Source organism: Vitis vinifera, chromosome 18 (genome assembly GCF_030704535.1).
Source record: "Vitis vinifera cultivar Pinot Noir 40024 chromosome 18, ASM3070453v1".
Lineage (NCBI taxonomy): Eukaryota > Viridiplantae > Streptophyta > Magnoliopsida > Vitales > Vitaceae > Vitis > Vitis vinifera.
In genome coordinates, this window is record NC_081822.1 from 33,519,643 (window position 1) to 33,540,970 (window position 21,328).

Below are 21,328 nucleotides of genomic sequence, written 5' to 3' on the forward strand. Positions count from 1 at the left end.
ATTTACAAGAGTATACAAAAATGAATGTTTTAAAGCTTGGTCTAACTGTTCGATATCATTGAACGCTCTTTCATTTCTTTCCTTCCATAAGGTCCACATTAAACATAAAAGGGCAGCCCTCCAAGCCTTCTCCCTCTTCTTACCCACAAAGACATCATGCCAATTAAGCAAATTCCTTTTAATCGAAGAATGCAAAACCCACTGTACACCAAAAAGGGAGAAAATCAAACTCCAAAGCATTGTACTATTTTCACAAAATAAGATTAAATGATTGTTAGTGTCCTCTTTCTCGTTACACAAGTAGCGCCTATTTGACATATTCTATCCCCTTCTTTTGAGCTGATCAAGGGGTTAAAAATTTGTTCCAAGATGCTTCCTTAACAAAAAAGCTTGCTCTCATTAGAGTCCAAGACCTCCAAATAATATCCTAAGGAAAAGGATCACTAGAGGCCCTCATGAAGGAATGGTAGAGGGATCTAATAGAGAAAATGCCATCCCTACTTTCTTTCCAACTCAAAACATCCCCCACTTTTCTTCTCACTACCAAAGGATGCCGTTTCAAGAACAAACCCTCCACTTTCTCCAATTCCCAATCATTAAAATACTTGGGGAAGTGAGGATTCCAACAACCCAACTCCCCACTCCCTTCCCAAGAATTTGACACCCACTCATCTTTATTAACAACCAACCGGTATAAGTTAAGGAAATCTTCTTTCAATGTTTAGTCCTCACATCACAAGTCCTTCCAAATTTTGACCTTCTTCCCATTCTTAACAATAAAGCGATATCTGCAACAAATACCCTCCCATTCTTTTCTAATGGCTTTCCACACCCCCACACCGTAGCCTCTCCTTGCTACTCTCGAACACCACTCTCCTTCCTCTAACCTAAATTTGTTGATTATGACTTGTTTCCAAAAGGTATCACTCTTTACCACAAATCTTTAACTCCACTTCCCAAGTAAGGCTTTGTTTAGAACCAAAAGTCTACAAATTCCCAAGCCCCGCTCCTTCTTATAAGTACAAACCAAGCTCCAATTCACCAAGTGGGGTTTTTTTCTCTAAGGCACCACCGTCCCACAAAAAGTCCCTTTGAATCTTTTCAAGTCTTACACATGCCTTCCACAGAATAACAAAGAGAGAAAGGAAATAAATTCGAAGGCTTGATAAAGTGCTTTTTATCAAGGTGAGCCTTCCCCCCTTAGAGAGATAGTGCCTCTTCCATAAAGACAATCTTTTCCTGAATCTCTCATCCACTGCATCCCATACCCTTGAAACCTAAAGGGAGTCCCAAATAAGAAGTGGAAAGCTTCCTAACTCTATACCCCATCGCTGAAGCAACATCCTCCCAAGACTCTAACCTTCCTATGGTAATAACCTCACTTTTATTTCTATTCACTTTTAAATCAGAGATTGCCTCAAACTAGAAAAACACCCAACTCAAGTATCTCAGATGGTTGCTATTGACATTACAAAAAATTATAGTGTCATTAGCAAATAGGAAATGAATCAAGTCTCTCCCTTATCCACTGCTTCTTCCCACCTTAAACCCCTTAATGAAGTCCCCACAACTGGCTTTAGGCAGCAGTTGATTGAGAGTCTCCATGACCAAAATGAAAAAATAGGGAGATAACGGGTCCCTTTGTCTCAAGCCTCTAGTGCTATGGAAAAAGCTTAATGGAGTTCTGTTGATTAAAACTAAAGCTAGAAATAGAAATACACTAACTAATCCAGCTAATCCATCTTTCCCCAAAACCCATTTTAGTCATAATAGAAAGAAGATAGTCCCAATTGACATGGTCAAACACCTTCTCAATGTCCAATTTTAGGAGAAGGCCAGGAATGTTGACCTTTAACCTAGAATCCATAGCCTCATTTGAGATAAGGGCAGCATCCAAAATATGCCTACCTTGAATAATGGCTTGTTGACTATCTGAAACCAACTTCCGCATGGCTGACTTCAACCTGTTTGCCAGGACTTTGGCAAACAACTTGTACAATCCACCAACCAGGTTGATTAGTCTGAAGTCTTTCAACTCCTCTGCACCATTTTTTTGGAATCAAAACTAGGAAAGTGGAGTTTAAACTCCTTTGGAATGTGCCAAGGCTGAAGAAATCTTCAAAGAGGGTTATAATCTCAACTTTTGTGAAATCCTAATATAAGTGCCAAAACGCAGTGGTGAAGCTGTTTAGACTTGACTTTTTGTCACCAGAAAGGCTGGAAAGGGCTTTAAACACCTTTTCTTCCAAAAAAAGGCTTCTCTAAACTTCTGGGCCTATCTTTTTCCAACACTCTAAATTGAAGATTCCCAAGGCTTGGTCTCCAGTCCCCATTTTTAGTCAGTAGAGTCTGGTAAGCCATGCCACCCTAGCCTTGATATCCTCATTGTTAGTCAAAATAACCCCATTAATTTTCACCTTGGATAATAGATTCCTTCTTGCTCGGGCATTGGCCACCTTATGAAAAAACCCGGTGTTTTTGTTGCCCTCATTTAACCAGATTTCCCAAAATTTCTGTCTCCAAGAAGCTTCTTCCAATAAAACCCATTTCTTATACTCTTTGACAACCCCATTTCTAGCCTTTGCCTCCTTAATAGAGAGGGGATTAACTCTCCCTTGGAATCCTATAAATGAACTCGAGAAAAGGCTTCTGATTTCTTATAGGAGAGGTTGCCAAAAATTTCTTTATTCCACACTATGAGATCCTTTTTAAGAGCCTTCAATGTCTCATCAAGACAATGACTAGTATTCCTTGTAACTAAGTACTCAGTCCACCACTTCCTCACTAACTCTTTGAAACCATTCGATAATAGCCACATATTCTCAAAACGGAAAAGAGTCTTGCCCCTTTTAACCCCTCCACCCTCTAGTGTAATAGGATAGTGATCAGAGACGATCTTAGGAAGAGCACATTGGAAGGCACCTGAAAAGTGGTCCTCCCATTCATCAAAAACTAAAAAGTAATACAACCTTGACATTGCTTGAGAGTTTGAGCCACCACATCACGTGAACTAACAATCAGAAAGGAGTAAATCTTTCAGTCTTAGTTCCTCAATGACTTCATAGAATCTTCTCATCTTTGCCATTAAATTGACCTCTTTCCTTCTTTCCCTTGGAAATCTAACAGAGTTGAAATCCCCTCTTACACACCAGGGATTGTTCTACATACCTTTAATTACACCCAACTCATCCTAAAAGTCTTTTTTTTTTCTCTCTCTCCCTTGAGAGGACTAGACCATAGACACCTGTGAATAACCAAACAAAACCATCTTCCACATTCCTAAAACTACTCGAGATGGTGAAACCTCCACATTTCAGCTCCGGAAGATCCAAAACTCTATTGTCCCAAAAAATCAAGATGCCTTCGGATGCTCCCCTAGCATCAACTACACCCTAGTCCAAAAACCTACCAACATTTAAAATTTTCACCACCTTTAACGACATCTCCTGCATGTTCATCTCAATAAGACAAACCAAATCTGCCTTCTGGGACCTAATCACCGACTTAAGCATTTTTCATTTCTTCCTGTCATTAAGCCCTCTAACATTCCAAGAGAGGATTTGATCTTCATCAATCTACCAAAATTAGCTCCTAATAGTTTCTACCACCGCTTTTGGAAGTGAGCACAAAATCTTCGTAACTAATCAAACAATCCAACCTTCTAAGCTCCCTTTCAAAGTGAGAAACAGACACCGATTTCTTCTTCCTCCCTTTGCAAGATGTCTTGCTTCCGACCTTTTTCCTCAACTTACTCAGCAATAAGTAGATTTCTTCATCACACCCCTCAACTAGCATTCCTAAAAATTTGCCAAACTCTTTGAACCTAGAGGCATCTTTTGAACTATAATAGTTTTATTTTGAGCAATGTGAACACGCAAAATTGTGGAACAGTGTGAATTGGCAAGGAAATGTAGTTCATGGGGTCATCAGTTTTTAGAATTTGCGTAAGGACTTAATTTTACCTTTTGTATTACTTTTTTCATATTTCTCTTTATAAACATAAAAGATTATAAGAGGAAAACAACAATGAAACTATGACTTGTATGTTTTACTTGTATTTCCTTTAATGGTGAAACTCATTTTTATTAAAAAATATATTTTTAAAAATTAAAGCCATTACTTATATTTATTTGTTTTTAAAGAAAAAATAATATAAAAAATAAAATTCTAATGTAACTCATTTTTTGATAAAAAAAAAACATGATTACGAAAAATTGAGTCCAAATCTAGAAATTAGATTACTTATCAAGAAGATATCATAAGTATAAACACCTTTTCAAACTCATTATAGAGGTGAGTAGTGAAGCTATTGTGGGTGTCTTCTCTTCTCTTCCAAAGCTCAAGAACACATTATAGCTTTGTTGTAAAGAAAAGGAAAAGAAGAAGGATCAGCCATTATGAGGAGTGGAAAAGATGGATTCAGAAATTTGAGTTGTGAATCCTAAATTATCCATGGTGGGAAACAAAAAGATACACATAATTCCAAATTGATGAACAAATCAAACAAACAGATAACTAAATTTGATTATTTGCAAAAGAAAAATAATAGAATATGTATGAAGATGAGAATTGGGAATAATATACACTCAGCAAAATTTGCAGTAAATTAAATGCGATCATTGAAGAAGAGTCTGTGTTGACCCACGGGCATTTTGGACAATTATTTATTTATTTATTTATTTTTAAATGAGGGATATTAAAATATTAATTATAATAATATATATTTTGTATAAATTAAAATTTATTATTTATTTCATTCAAGTAGGCAATTATATTTGGGTGGTTGGGCTGTTAAGAATTTATTGGTAGATTTGCCAACAATATTTTTAAAACTCGCCTAATTGGACACCTTCTGATTTCTGATACTTTTAGTGAAATTATTTTCAAGAACATAGTTGAAAACAAATTTTTTGAATGATCTAAACACGACAATGAATCATAAATGAACTATAAAGGATAAAAATAACCCAAGGTCAAGTCCAAAACCTCCCTACCAGGCTCAAATCAAAGAATGAGGCCCAACCTAAATATTCAATACGCACAGGCCCAAGTCTGCATGGAATAACCAAGCCTAACATTAATAATTGACGCCTAGGAATGGCAACAGGGCGGGTTCAGGACAGATCGCCCCCATCCCAACCCCGCCCCATTTATTAAAAACAATTCTCATCCCTGCCCATTTAGTTTTTTATTTTATTTTATTTTATTTTATTTTATTTTTAAATTTTTAATTACATTAAAATAAATATATTTTATAAATAATAAAATTATTATATTTTTTATAACTTATTTTATTAAAAAAAATTGTTATTATCTATATATTAAAAATAGTAAAATAAAATTTTAAATTAAATTTAATTTTATATGTAAACGGGGCGGGGCAGGGCGGGATGGGGCAATACCCGAACCCGCCCCAAACCCGTCCCAGGTTTTAAAAAAAATCTCATACCCATCCTAACCCCGTCTCATTAGGGGCGGGGCGGGGTGGGTACCCGAAAAAATCTACCCCATTGCCATCCCTATTGACGCCTAAAAGAATTAAACAAAATCCAACAAATCCAAACCCAACATCAAAAATATAAATCAATAAACAAAACATCAAACGAAAACAAAAAAAGAAAAAAAGAAAAACAAAACCCACAAATTACTAACATCTACTGTGTAGAGATCCAAGAGTATACCCATGCATGTCTTGAAAACAAAATGAAAGTAGCCATAGCAATGACAGTACAAGTTGCCTTGGTGTTTAGCTCACCCGAACTTCCCATTTTCCCTCCATGCCATGCTCTTGGTATTTTAGAGGGAGAGAAGAAGAGAGAAATGATGAGATGAGAGAGGAGGAAGTCATGGGAGAGTGACGCCAGCGTCGGTAGTGGCACGTCGCGGCGGACAATGGACGGTGGCGTCGGTGATGGGCAGATGAAAATGGCTATGGAAAAAAGAAAGAGAGAGAGAGAGAGAGAAAAAAAAAAGAATATGAAATGATGAGAAGAAAGGAAGAAAAAAAGTGGTTGTGACTTGTGAGAGGGATGAGAAAAGAGAGAAAAAATGGGTTTCATGGGAATGGCCCGAAGGGGATGGCTGTGTGTGTGTGTGAGAGAGGGAAAGGATAGGTATAGGTGGGAGGAAGGATTTAAAAAATTGTCAAATATCACAAGGTCCATGCTCAAAAATGGTTTTAGACGGATGGAGGATTCGAAATCCAAACAAATGGTTCAGAATGAACCCTAGGCAACCACTATGTCAAATATATTCGAAAGTTATCACAAAATACAAATTTAAGGTGGAAAATTAGGGGAAAATGCGAGATGAAGAAAATAGAAAGAAAAGTAAAAGGAAAAAAAATAAAAAAATAAAAAATAGATTAAAATTTGAAAATTTATTTTTATTTGTTACTTTAAACTCATTTTATTTATTTTAATTCAAGATATAAAAATTAAATAATTTAAACATACATAAAATTTTACTTAATTTTAATTATATTTGATTTTTTTTTTTTATATTTTTCACAGGACAACCAAATATGAAAAAATAATTTTTCTTTATATTTTTCTTTTATTTTCTTAGTAATTTTTGTAACCAAATATAACTTAAAGAAATATTTTAGTGAACAAATTAATTATAATTTGTTGATTAAAATGTGTATCATGCAAAGGGAATGCCCATGAGAGAGAGAGGGAAAGGATAGGTATAGGTGGGCGCAAAATAGTGGGTTTCATGGGAAGGGATGGCGTAAGAGAGTAAGAGGTAAGGGATAAGTATAGGTGGGAGCAAGGATTAAAAAATACCTAACCCAGACAAAAGGTTGAAAATGAAGCTTGAACAACCACTAGGTCAACATGTTATATTCACCAAATATATATATTAAAAGTTATCATAAAAAAATATTAAAGAAATATTTTAATAAACAAATTAATTATAATTATTTTATAATTAAATAAATAAATTTCATTTAATTGGTTATTAAAAATATAAAAATTATTAGATAATTTTCTTCATAGATCTTTTTTATATCATTAATATATTAATTAAATATTAAAAATTATTCATATATCACCATTTATTTTATACCATTAAAAAATTAAATTAAATGAATTATAATTTTAATATTAAATATATTTTAAAATTAGAAATATTATAATCAAATATCATAATATTATTATCGAATAATATTTAATGTAACCTAATAATAAATATACACTTATAAAATTCATATTTTTAATTAATGCACGTGATATTATTATCAAATATGATAAATTATATTATACGTATATCATTTTTTTAATAAAATAATTTTAAAATATTTATTATGACTTATTATATCATTTTTAGAATTATTTTCAAAATTTTTATGAATTTTGATTAATTTTTATGTATATCGATATTTTGTATAAAAATATCCATCGATATTTTCTAATATATCTCGATATATTTGTAAAGTCGATTTATCGACATCAAAATTGATATTTTCATCCTCATCCTTGGGTAGAAGTAAGTTAGAGTGAATAGGGAGTGGAGTGAGAATGGGTTGTCAAAAAATGGTCTCTAAAGGAAATGAGATGAGTTTAAATAATAAAAAATTGATTTATTCGTACATAAGAACTTTGAGATAAGTTGCATTTGGTTTGAGAAACATTTTCTAATTTTTATTTTCTAAAAATAGTTTTAATTTCCTATTTTTCTTTTCTTGAAAATGTATTTGATTAAGAAAAAATGAAATATGTTTTTAAAAAATGAAATTTGTAAAATTTTGTTTGATTTTGGGTTTTCCTTTGTAGAAACCCACTTCCAATTATGTAGATATTATCTCTTTCGAGATAAAAGACCTTCATGAATTTAAAACATGCTATAAGGTTAAGAAAAGTTCGCATATATATATATGATACCATAAGTTTTTTCTCTTATATGATATAATATATCATAATCACTCTCCATTCAGACACAACATACTTATTGTGTTCCACAAGATGGCGGGGTCAATTAGAAGTTTGCATTGGAGTTAAGGATTGACTTTGATATCATTTATAGTGACTCAATTCCAATTATATAGATATTTTTTGCTCTTGGGCCAAAGGACTTTCATAACTTTAAAATAAATTTTGTAAGGTTAAGAGGAGTTCATACATAAAAGTTTTTTCACCGTATTGGATGTGATATATCTATATATGTATGAATTCCTTTTAACCTTATAGACGCGTTTTAAAGTCGTGGGGGTCCTTTGGATTAAAGTAAACAATATCTATACGACTAAGAGTTGTGACCCTAATGCAAAAATGGTTAAATGAAATATAATCAAAATTTTATATAACACATTTATCGTTATAAGAATTAAGAAGCAAGGTGGAGATAGTAGAAGGAATGAAATCAAATGTAGGTGAGTAGTGACTCAAATTTGTGATAACTCTTTGAATTGAAGAATCCAGTAATCCTTTAATCCTTTAATTTACAGTCATTCCATTTCTAGAAATGAAAAACAATCCCAAAATAGTTAGTTTATGGAAGATTGGGTTCCGTTACAAGATCTTCTCTCCTCTGCTTCTGCTTCTGCTCCTGCTCCTTCACTGGTGCTGTAGCATCACCTCCACTAAAATAATCTCCCTAGTTAATTGCAATGCTCACAGGAATGGAGATCATTCGACTGCAATTCACAAAATACATTACCACTGCAAAAACAATGCGTATCTATTGAAGATGATAAACCCCGAGAGAGATTTGGGGACTGTGTTTAGTTGCCACAATTAGTAAACTGAGAATGCATTATTAATACAAATGATTCTAATGATATGCAACCATGTGTATCCCGGGATGATTAAGCATGAAATCGACGATATGTGAGAGTACTCTAATTTCAAACAGTGTTATGGGATTTTTTAGTTCCCGCTTTAAACAGTTCTAAATGATCTTAAGACATCTACCCAAGCAAAAATGTTGAAAATCAGATTAAGAAAGAAAGGCAGAAAGAAAAGAAACACACAACCTACCATTACCAAGAGATGATGTTATGGGAAGAGTTTTAGGTCTGTTTCTCCGATCATCAAGGGATGCCCTCATAATGCCTGCACTTCAAACGTTTCTGCGGCCGCATCTCTGATTCAGAGTGATCCTCTGAGCGGTCAGTTTCTTTTGCAGTTGTGGGTTCTTCCTCATCAGCAGTATGGTAATCAGAGCTGTCTGATTCTGAGCCATCAACATTCGACCACCCACTTCCACTGGGTTCCTCCTCCTTATGGATTTCTTTAAGGACTACTGTTGACTTGTTCGGAAGAGGAGGAGAGGAGATAGAGCTGAATTGGATCACCGGGGGATTCACGTCTTGATCATTACTGTACACTAGATCAAACCCACACCTCTTAATCGGAGGATACCACCCCATGACCTGAGTCCCAAATGATACACTGATGTGAGTCACTTCATGCCAATTTATGGGAGTTCCATTATGCCAATTGCTGAAGAGGGGGAGTTTTATATAAAGTAGCCACACGTGATCTAACCCTACACCTTCCTTATCACATCTGATACTAATGCGGTTAGCAATGTAACTGGATGTTGAATAGCGCAAGGTATACGATACTGGAATAATCACATTAGATGCGAAAACATAAGTGACAAAGCTCAAAGCAAGACCCAGCAAGTTGGAATTATACCAATTTGGAGGTAGATCTGCTTCTACTTCACACCCTGAGCTCTGATACCTTATCCAATCTGGTATTCTACTCCCATAAACCATCACATATATCAAGTGTGCACCCGAATTACACTGTAGAATCAAAATTATTAGGATGTTAGAGAGATAGAATCGAAATAATTATATATATGCATATATAATTAAAATTATGATACATCGTATACAAATAGAACCCACCTTGAAAGTTTTCTTCGGGGACTTTGCAGTTGGAAAGAGTGACTTGAGTACTTGATTTGAGGCATTTTCCAATGATATGCAATCTTGTGCAATTAAACTATATATGCTTGATGGAAGTTCTGGCAGTATTTGCAGTCTTTTACACTTCTCCAACAACAGACCTTCTAGGCTAGAAAGTCCCCTGATGTTTGGCAAAGTAACAAAGTTGTTCCCAGATAGACCTAACACTTCCAATGAAGATAAGAGGCAAAGACTGCTAAGGTTTGTTTCATCTGATAAATTACAATAACCTAGGTTTAGCCTTGTTAAAGAATATAAACCTGACAAATGATGCAATATGGAACCAGTAGAACTTGAACTTCTTCTTGGCAACAACCATGAGGTAGATGGGGGTCCTCTACATCCCTTAAAGGATAATATTTCAAGGTTTCTCAAGAGCGAAAAAGAGGAGGGTAGTACTCTTACAGGAATACCATCTGCGTGAAGTTCCTTTAACATTTCTAAGTTCCCAAAGTTCTCAGGAAAATCTTCGAGTCTCGAACAACCAGAAAGAATAAATGTTTCGAGGGATTTCAAATCACACATGCTGCTTGGAAGACTTTTGAGCTTTTCACAATTTTTCAAACTCAAGAAATTGAGTTTATTCAAAACTCCAAGAGACGGATGTACCTTATGCAAAGATATACAACCTTCGAGAACTAATCGTTCAAGGTTGGGGACTCTCGAGAAATCTGGGGTTTCTATTAAGGACTTGGAGTGACTGAGATCCACGACTTTTAACTTTTCAAGAACCTACCATGAAAGAAAGTTGACTTAAAAATTAGCTTTCATGCACATTAAACGCTTTTTAAAGAAAATAATATCATTACATCATAATCATACCTTGATTCCTTTCCAAAGTCGGTTAATGTGACTATAATGCATGCTGAGGTGAACAAGATTCTTTGCATTGAAATCATTGTCCAATGATTTCAAAGAGTATCCATACAAATATAAGTACCTCAATTCGTCGTAACAAAATCTTAACTTCGGAGAAAAATGCACTTTACAATTCTCCTTATTTAAGGTATCTCCAAAGTTTCTTGAAATTTTGTTAGATTCATAGACTTTGAGCAATCTTAGTTTATACATCCTTGGGAAGGCTTGAGTGCTAAAGTCTATTATCTCTTGTGAATGAGACAAGTCGAGGAATATGCCTTCAATTTTTCCATTTTCCTGCATACCAAGAAGGAGACTAAGTTAAAAGCATGCATAGTAAATAAATATATGTCTGCTACAATTTTATTCGCATATGACTACTCAAGCCAAAATAATTTCAAATCTTAACTTGTGTTGCATAAAATAAATTTCATTTTTTTGCTCTTACCGTGTTTTTTTTCAATGCATCGTTGATATCTTTATGGAGCCACAATCTACTACGCTGGCCAGGATTATGAGATTCTTGGCGAACAATTTCCATACCCATTTCTTGTATTAAGTCATGCATCATTATCCTATTGTGAAAAAAACTTATGAGTGATTTATCAGCGAGAGCTCGTATACCACTAACTGAGAAGAAGCCACAATAGTCTAGTATTTCCTTAACGTAATTTTTATCCTCTCCTTTAAGGAAACATGCAATATCCAAAAATATATTCTTCTCCTCAAAATCTAGCCCATCATAACTTATTTTCAGAACTTCATGAATTTTCATATTAGGAATACTTTTTAGTTTGTCTAATTGATCTCTCCATTCTTCTTTGCTCATGCTAAATAAAAAAGAACCCAAAACCGTAAGAGCCAATGGAAGGCCTTGAGCATAACATATTACAACTCTTGAAAGCTCTAGGAAATCTTCTCGAAGGAGTTCATGTTTTAATGAATAACGTGCAAGGAACTCAAGAGCTTCATCATCATTGAATTTATGAACCTTATAAAGATTGATTTTATGTGAAAGTAATAAACGTTTATCCCTAGTCGTTATAATAATTGTACTTCCTCGACCAAACCAATCCTGATTTCCAATTAAGCATTCCAATATTGTTGGATCATTCACGTTATCGAGAACAATAAGGACCTTTTTTGAGTGGAGCCTTGCCTTTATAGATGTGAGTTCTTTCATATTTAGATTTTCTTCCTCTAATAGATGAGAAAGAAGTTTCTCTTGCAACCCAATTAAGCCCTTCTTTTTTAAATCCTCTGCAACATTTTCAAGAAAGGAGCAACCTTCAAACTGATAGGAGATTCGACTATAAACAGCTCTCACAAGGGTTGTTTTCCCTATTCCACCCATGCCCCATATTCCTACCATTCGAACATCATCTGACGCCAAACATAATAAGGTTTTCATTTCTTGTATGCGAGCATCTATTCCAACTAGATTCTCGATATCACTACTGGATGTAGATAACAATTTATTCAAAATGTCTTTGACAATTTGCTTGATCAATAGAGACTCATTCCTGTCATATTTAAAGCATAAACACATAATAAGTCCAGCTATCTACAAAAAGATAATAAAAATAAAGAAAATATGAGAATATGTGTCAAGATATAGTTGGTATCTTATATCTAATTTAAAAAAAGTCCAGTAAAATATTTCTAAATCCTATGAACCCGGTCCTTTAATAAGATAATGTTAACATGGTATATATTATCATACCCTTTGTGTTGTAATAACTAATAGTTGAATTAGAAAGAGCATTTAAAATGGCAATATTAAAAATAAAAAATAAAGTAAGAGTGAAAAAAAGCTTTAAATAATTACTTATTCCTTGAATCCCAACCAGAGAAATTGGTGACTTGAGTGAGAGCATCCTTCCAAATCTGCACCCTCTCCATACCCTCCTTGGAATTCTCTTCATGTTTAGCCAAGGCTTCTCCAAATTTTCCCATGTGATTTCTCACATCCGAGGGATCGACGTTGTAGAAAATTGGGAGAACCCTGTGTCCGCTGTTTTTCATGCACTGTATTATCTTCACCAGCTCCTCTAAACACCATCTAGAAGATGCATAATTTTCTGATAAAACAATGATAGAAAACATGGAGTTTTCAATAGCAGAAACAAGTGCAGCAGATACGGCTTGCCCTCTCTCGAGCTTCTCCTCGTCTATGAAAGTGTTGATTCCTTTGGTGTGCAACTCCTCACAGAGATGGGCAGTGAAGTTATTGCGGGTGTCTTCCCCTCTAAAGCTCAGGAACACATCATAGCGCCCCTGAGAAGGCGAAGAAGAAGCAGCAGCAGCAGCCATTACAGAGCAGTAGAGACACCAAGTCTGAGATATGAGTCCTGACTTAATTGCAGTAGAAAAAGTTCATTTATATCAACCACAACTGAATAATAAAGCTAAATTTGCTTAATTGCAAAATTGAGAATACAGCTGTGATTGAAGCAAGTCTCACAACAAAACTTCAAATATTTTACGCAACAAAGAAAAGAAAAAGCGCGTTGAATGATAAAGAGGAAAAGAAAAAGTCGGGTGTTACGACTCAAATAGAAAACCAATGCTTTTGTGACCAGTTAGCTTGGTAGGTGTGCTTTTCGCTGACTTTATTGGCTTGCCGTGTGATATCAGAATCAGACTGATGAGAGACTTCAATGAACTTCAAAGACAAATATGAAGAAAAAAAGAAACAAAGAAAGAATGACAAGCCAAATAAATTTTTTTATTAAATTTCAAATAATATTGTAGCACATTTAAAATTCTATATTAAGGTCATTAATCAAACGTTATCATAGCTACGTGAATAAGTTTTCAACATGTTCTCACCAAGAAGAGATTAAACCAGTGCACATGGCAAAGGGTCCTTCTATGACGGGCTTACCCCGAGTTGAAATGAAAAGTACATGGTTGATGGAAAGAGAAAAAAAAAATACTAGTGAGGTTGAAAAGGATATATCAATGTTTAAAAAACCGGACGGTCCAACCATCGCATTTCTAGTCCGATTCGCTCTATTAAACCGTTTAAGTATTGGGCCGATATTAAACCGTCTGAACCGGCGGGACCAATGACCCAATGGAACCGGACAGTTCCAAGACAGTTCAAGTTAACCCCCTTATTTTGCAAACATGGAAGGGCTTCACTGGGTTTAATGTTTTGGGCTAAAGCCCATTGCTGGGTCTTATCTTATTTGTGACAAAGCCCATATACGCCCCCACAATTTCATGGGCTGGGTCTTGAGCCCAAGTGATGCCTTTGTACTGTGAGGATGGCTTCTTTTATAGGTATCTTGGCAACGATGTGGGATTGCTAACATTATCAATTGAAAAAAATAGAAGAAGCCTCCACCAAGAGGTTTTGAACCTTGGACCTCAAGCTTTATCATCAGCCCACAACACCACCCAGCCACGTGCCCTTTGTTATCTAATATGCCAAAACAAAATAATATAAATTAGATTTTAACATTTTTTATAATATTAAATAAAAATAATATAATATTTTAAAAAATAATAAAATTAATTTAAATTTATATTTTTAATATATTCACATTTAAATATTATACATATTTCAATATCAAATATATAAAATAATATTATTGATTTTTAATTTATTCATATATATTTTAAATTTTTTATAATTATTTTTAATTTTAATAATATATAAATTACATATTTATGACATCATCAGTTCGACCGCGGTTCGACCACCGGTCATACCAATGAACCATGAACCGGTAACTTTTCCAATTCGATGACCTGTCCGATTCTGAAAACATTGGGAAATATTGTAGGTGCTTACTCCGAAAAATTCCTATGAAGTACCCAACTTTTAGGATGATAATTTTACCCTTTGATTCAAATTTTTCCCATTATTCTTTTGCTTCGGTAGAGTTAATTTTTTTTTGGAAAGTGAGTCATGAAATTACAACTTTATCCTTTAATTCATTTTTTTTGTTACTAGTTTTGAAAAAAAGAAAAAAAAAGGTGAAAAAATAGGAATAAATAAATAAGAAACACAAAAATAAAGAAAAAGTCAAGCGAAAAATAACAAAAAATTAAAATAAAATTAAATAATTTACCTTAGTTTCTTATAAGAAATTAAATTATTTGAAATATACTTTTCAAGTTCTTTTTGTTCTTTTTAAAAAATTTGAGATTTTTGTAGAGAACCCAATAAAAAAAAGGACTTTAATTTTCAATCTCCCTTGAATAAACATCAAACCCGTAAGATTAATGTCATTTATGCATGTAATATATAAACTTTAGCTATTACACATGACCAAAGTTTTTAAACACAAAAGCATAAGGCGAGATGTTTTTGTTCTCATGAGGTGAGGTGTAAGTCTCAAAGCGTTGAGACGTAAGCCTTTTGAGACTCTAATTTTTATAATGAATAAATATGTAAAATTATAGAAAGCTAAAAATAAAATATAAAACTAAAAACTTCCATAACAAGTTACTTTAAGTAGGAAAAACCATTCAAATAGTTTTATAATTGGACAAAAAATCATAATAAGTCATGAAAAAACCATCATAAGTCAAATACATGTAATTAAAAAATGTATCAATTTAAATCATCCTCTCTAATATTATCATCATCCTCATCCAATGTAACTATAATAGGAAAGCTTGCACTATCAAATCCCACCATATAATTTAATTCTTCATCTTCAACAATTAATACTAAGTTCACCTCATTTTCTTTGCTTTTGCTTCCACTTTGACCTAGCATAAAGTACAAAGTAGGTGTAAAAAATTACAACTTATGGTTAAATTTAATAAAGTTTTAATTTTATTTTTTTTAATACTTATTTGCAAAGTCCTCATATTTTCTTTTGATGCTTGAAGAACCAAATGCATATGGATGGTGCTTGAATTTCCTCTCATTTTGATGACACAATTCTAATGGCATCAACATTAAATACCTCATCATCTTCAAGCCAAATAGCATCATGTGGGAGGAGGGATTCTTCTTTCTCTGCAATCCATTTATCATCCAAATCAATCTCCTCTACTAATATTAGATCAACATTTTTTCTTCTTTTTAGACTCTGCTCTCTCAATCTAGTGTTGTACCTCACATATATATACTAGAGCATTTAACCTCTTATGTTCAAGTTAATTTCTTTTTTTGTTTTGTGTTTTTTTTTTTTGTTTTTTTTTTTTTGTTTTTGTATGAATCTACCAATGAAAAAAAAATCCATATGTTAAGATTGAAATATCCAAGTATTAAAATGTTAAATATTCAAGTTAACTAACATTTAAATAGAATGTATATAATAAAAATTAATTAGAAGTATTATCGATTCAAAAGGGCTTCAATTTATCTCAAATCCTGAAGCACTACAAGTAAGACTAAGGACTTGAATAACAAACTTTTACAACTCCGATGTTGAAGCCCCAAAAATGCATTCACCAACTTGTAGGACTTCTTAGTTTTCGAGAATCAATCACTAAATGACTTCCAAATTCACCTCTTGCTTGATTAAACAAGTCCAACTGAATGTCAGCTATTAAACATTCATTATAATTAGAAATATTGTACATGCATTCAAATAACTCATTCCTCACTTCATCCACATTAGAGAACTTGTCTTCATAGCGTAATTGAGGGTTAAGATAATAACCTGTTGCATGTAAAGGTCAATCAAGTTATAGGGTCCATCTTGCATTTACTTTTCTCTAAATTGGCTTATATTTTTTTTCAATGACCTTATAGTGAAATGCAGTCTTTTCCTTGGCTAAATCCATTAACTCATAAATATAATTCATGACTAGTCTCTCCTCTAAATCAACCTCTCTTAAAACACTAACCAATTGGATAGTGGTCTTTATATAAAACGCAACATAAGGCAAAAAATTTGGATAAAATTACACGGTCGATACTTTGAGTTTTTACACTTTCTATATTTTTTACCCAACTACTAGAATACCATTTCTCAAAGGAGAACATTGCTATGGGAGCTTGTTTTTACTTATAAAGATCTTGAAGAGTGAGAAATGTTGTAGCAAACCATGTAATTGCTAGGCGAATAAGTTCATAATTTTTTGTAAATGTTCTCATCAAACCAAGAACCCAAATATGTCCATAAAAGAACTTCACCACTTACTTAGCTTGTGCAAGTGTATTAGCATGAATCTTTAGCTTTCTAATGCCCTATAACATCAATGCAATAGGTAGCACAAGGAGTCCATCACAAATTTTCCTCTTTTTTATGAGCCTCATTCCAGCATTCACATAATTAAAAACATTATCAGTGATTATTTGTACAACATTCTTCTCTCCAATTTCTTCAACCACCCCATCAAGATATTTAAACATCAATTCTTCATTTTTAATTGTGTCAAATGCATTAATTGATTTTCAAAACCATGTGCCAGCTAAACCATTCACAAGAAAGGACACCTACTTTTTTTTTTATCTATCCAACTATTTGACATAATGGAGCATCCATATTGTTTCCATGTTTTTTGTGTTCTTCCATCATGATATTTATATAATTCACTTCTTCTTTAAGAATCCATATCCTCAATTCATGCATAGATGGAGGCTTAAACCCAAGCCCAAAGTTTGCAATAGCATTAACCATAAGACACACAATATGGATTATTTACTATATTGAATGAGAAACCCTTTGAGTATACAAAATGATTAATTTTCTTATGCACTTCCTTTCTTTCTTTTTGCTTCCATTTGGAATTCAAAGTACTTTGTCTAAGTTCTAAAACGGTGAACTTATCCATGGGTCCCCTAAGAATAGGTTGCCTACTCACACTCAAACTCTCATTCCCACTCCCACTCCCATTTCCACTTCCACTCCCAATTGTTTTACAAAATGACCTTTCATTCATTGGATTTGGTCCCATGCTAATTTCTTCAAGCAGTTAATTTCTTTTTGATTTTTTTCTTTAAAATTATTCAATGCCTCTTTGCATTGCAATCTTATATCTCCACTAACTTTGGTATATATATGGTTTCATACCATGACAAGTTTCAGCAAAGTGATGTTTATGTCTATTTACCCATCTTGAACATCTTTGATTATAAAATTTATATCTTATATACTTCTCTCTCAGATCTTTAATAATATACTTCCCTTCTTGAACTTTTGATTTCGAGAGACTCATATTAAAACAAATAAAATAATTAAATTACATAAATAATTTTTTAAAATTACATAATTATTTTAGAACATAAAATAATAAAATTTTAATTCTAAGATTTTCAAAATTGAATATTAGCATAGCTAAGTATTAATAATTTAATATAAATATTATTTTTTTTTCCAATGGGACAAAAATTTACCTATAAAATTTTTTAATATAAATATATAGACCTAATAATATATATAATTTAACATTTTTTCATTAGAGAAAAAAAAAATGTGAAATGCGAGTGAAACCAAATTCTGGTAAGTGGAGATACTATAGTTGTGTAGTGGACTCTCAATTGTTTTGCAAAATGAACTTTCAGTCTTTGGATTTGAGCTCATGTCAATTTCTTCGATCAACTCATTTCTTTTTTATTTTTGTTCTTTAAAATTATTCAATGCTTCTTTGCGTGCCAATCTTGTATCTTCACTAACTTTGATACATGGTCTCATACCATCATGAGTTCTGAAAAAGTGATGTTTAAGTCTATTTACCCCTCCAGAACATCTTTAATTATAAAATTTGCATCTTATATACTTTTCTCTAGGAACTTCAATAACATACTTCCGTTCTTGAACTTTCGATTTTGAGATACTCATACTAAAAAGAAATAAAAATGATTAAATTGCATAAAGAATTTTAAATAAATTATATAATTATTTTAGAACATAAAAGAATAAAATTTTAATTTTAAGATTTTCAAAATTAAATATTAGCATAGCTAAGTATTAATAGTTTAATATAAATATTATTTTTTTTCCAATGGGACAAAATTTACCTATAGAATAATTTTAATATAAATATATAGACCTAATAATATAAATAATTTAACATATTTTCATTAGAGAAAAAAAAAAGTGAAATATGAGAAAGTGAAACCAAATTTTGGTAAGTGGAGGGTACTATAATTGTGTAGTGGTGATATTGTAGTTGTTTAGTGGAGATACTATAGTTGTGTAGTGGAGGTACTATAAGTGTGCAATGGAGTTTATTGTAGCTATGAAGAAAGTGGTTCAGTCAAGTAAAAAACAAAGTAGTGGTTGACTAGAAGCAATAAAAAAATTGACAAAACATATTCTTGATTTTCCATAAGTAAATTAATAAAAACAAAAAGCTCGTCCTGGAGTTATGACCTAAGGAAAAAACAAAATAAAATAAGAAAAATGAAAGAAGAAATAACAATGGAGAAAGGGAAGAGGGGCGTACTTGAGGGAGAGTCATAAAGAACGCATCAACTACCACTAGAGTGAGATGGTGCCATCGAACTAAATTTGCTACCAAATCTTGTGAGGTATAGGTTTCACGCAGCTAGGGTTAGGGTTTTTCTTCAAGTTTCTTCTCTTTTCTTAGTTATTTCTCTATGGGATTTTTGGATTGGCATCCGCAAAGACCCATGGAAGCACACATCTTATTCCTTAGTGTGTAAAAGGCGCTGCCAAAGAGCGTCTTTGCCACACCTCACCATGAAAGGCATACACCTTTTTGGACCCCTGTTTTTCTTTTCTTTTTGTTTTTTTTTTCAACGCCTCAAGGCTTTTTTGCCACACTTTGCCATGAGGCATGCTTTAAGGGGCACCTAAAAAACACCTTTGAAAACTTTGCTTATGACTAAGAAAAAACTTTATTACCTTAATAGGATAAACAATTATTTTTTATGAGAACTTATCAATTGAATAACAGAAAAATATTTAATTGAATAACACAAATATTCATTTGGTAGTATAATACGTGAAAAAATTCAAAATTTTCTAAATTAGGTTATATTGTAATGTTATAATATTTGTTTTGTAACTATAGTGCATTTATGTCATACCTATATTCTATGATCAAATTAATAATTTTAGAAATGCCAATTTATACCTTATTGACATTGTATTAACACATCCTACTAGTATATTAACATTATTAGTACCATGCATTGAAATTGTATAAAACTACAAGTCTTGTGAATTCAATTTAATACTTCATTTGATTTGAAAGATGGTTCATCATAATATAAGTATGTTAGTGAGTATAGTATGATCATGTAAGATTGTCACTTTCATAAAAACGTTCCAAATTAATTTTTTTGAATTAGGTTTTGTTATAATGTGTTGTAATATATTGTAAGTACAATGTATGTTTGTCATCCCTATATTTTATAACAAAAGTAATAGTATTAGCGATGCATTTTATTCCTCATTGGCATCCAACATATCATACCAGTGTATTAACATTGTCCACCCAATGTATTGAAATAAAATTTAGAATTTTAAAAAACATTGCACAAAGGAAAAAAAATATAATTTAAAATTTTTATTATAAAAAACTAAAAATGATTAAGCATTTTGCATTTTTTTTTATTTCTTTTAGACAACCCATATGAAAAATTAAACATTTTATTTTCCTCAAACTCAATACAAAAACATTATTTATTGATTTCCACGGCATACTCGCCAGTCAAGCACACCGTGAGGCTGACTACAGCAGACCGAGAGGTTAGAATTCCAGTTTTCCTGTTTGGAAGTGAATGTAGGAAGTTCAAACGGTGGATTAGGTGTGAACATTCAACCAAAGGCGTCTTGGGGATCGGCAATAGCTAAGCATTGTGGCCATCACAGTTCAAGCTACGTATGGCTGGCGTACAACCTACGGGCTTCTAAAAGAAAAAAAAATGATGATGGTACCTTTAGTCCAATCTTAGACAAAGAGCTTAAAATATAACAATTCATGGAAAATTATCATTCTTATTACATAATTATGGAACCTATTTTTTAAAAAAAAATAAAAGTAAAAATTATAGTAAAAATAGAAATGCGTCCAAAAATACATTAAATGTTGTTTTGAAAATATAAAAATATTTGATTTTATTCCTAAGAGAAGTTCTTTGTAAACTGGTCGTCTCTTTCTTGTTTAGTTTCTGCTCTAACAATCCTTAATTCAAGACTGGTTTTTTCAACAATTGGTATCAGAGCCATTTGGGTTATAATGGGGACTGTAAAGTTTGATTTAGAAAAGTTTACAGACAGAAATGATTTCGGGTTATGGAGACTAAAGATGAGGGCATTACTGGTTCAACAGAGGCTCCAAGATGTCTTACTTGGAGAGAAAAACCTGCCCACTTCCATGCAAGAAAATGAGAAAACAGAACCGTTCACAGTGCCATCATTCTTTATTTAGGTGATATGGTGCTGAGAGAGATGGCCAAAGCAAAGTCCACAACTGAGTTGTGGCTCAAGCTCGAGAGCTTATACATGACCAAGTCATTAGCAAAACGATTACAAATGTTATGGATGTTTCTCCTCATCACATCCACATTAGAGCCCTCTCACTTCCACTGGGTTCCTCCTCATGGATTTCTTTAAGGATAATAGTTGACTGCTTAGGTCGAATTGGATCCTTCAGGATTGTCGT

At 32.8% G+C, this 21,328-nt stretch overlaps 3 protein-coding genes across 3 annotated transcripts; all 3 read right to left on the reverse strand.

Annotated features, from left to right (window-relative positions):
* Positions 1–8,448: 8,448 nt before the first annotated feature.
* LOC132253076 (disease resistance protein RPS4-like) lies at positions 8,449–9,750 on the reverse strand. Its single transcript, XM_059734305.1, has 2 exons — positions 8,982–9,750; positions 8,449–8,638 (listed from the first exon to the last, which is right to left on the reverse strand). Exon 1 carries the CDS (start codon positions 9,725–9,727, stop codon positions 9,035–9,037), a length of 693 nt encoding a protein of 230 aa, XP_059590288.1. The 5' UTR covers positions 9,728–9,750; the 3' UTR covers positions 8,449–8,638; positions 8,982–9,034.
* A 1,149-nt stretch (positions 9,751–10,899) lies between these two features.
* Positions 10,900–12,545, reverse strand: LOC132253077 (TMV resistance protein N-like). The gene has a single exon (XM_059734306.1). It carries the CDS (start codon positions 12,327–12,329, stop codon positions 11,211–11,213), a length of 1,119 nt encoding a protein of 372 aa, XP_059590289.1. The 5' UTR covers positions 12,330–12,545; the 3' UTR covers positions 10,900–11,210.
* LOC100244730 (TMV resistance protein N) lies at positions 12,533–13,751 on the reverse strand. Its single transcript, XM_059734307.1, has one exon. It carries the CDS (start codon positions 13,091–13,093, stop codon positions 12,605–12,607), a length of 489 nt encoding a protein of 162 aa, XP_059590290.1. The 5' UTR covers positions 13,094–13,751; the 3' UTR covers positions 12,533–12,604.
* Between the last annotated feature and the right edge of the window lie 7,577 nt (positions 13,752–21,328).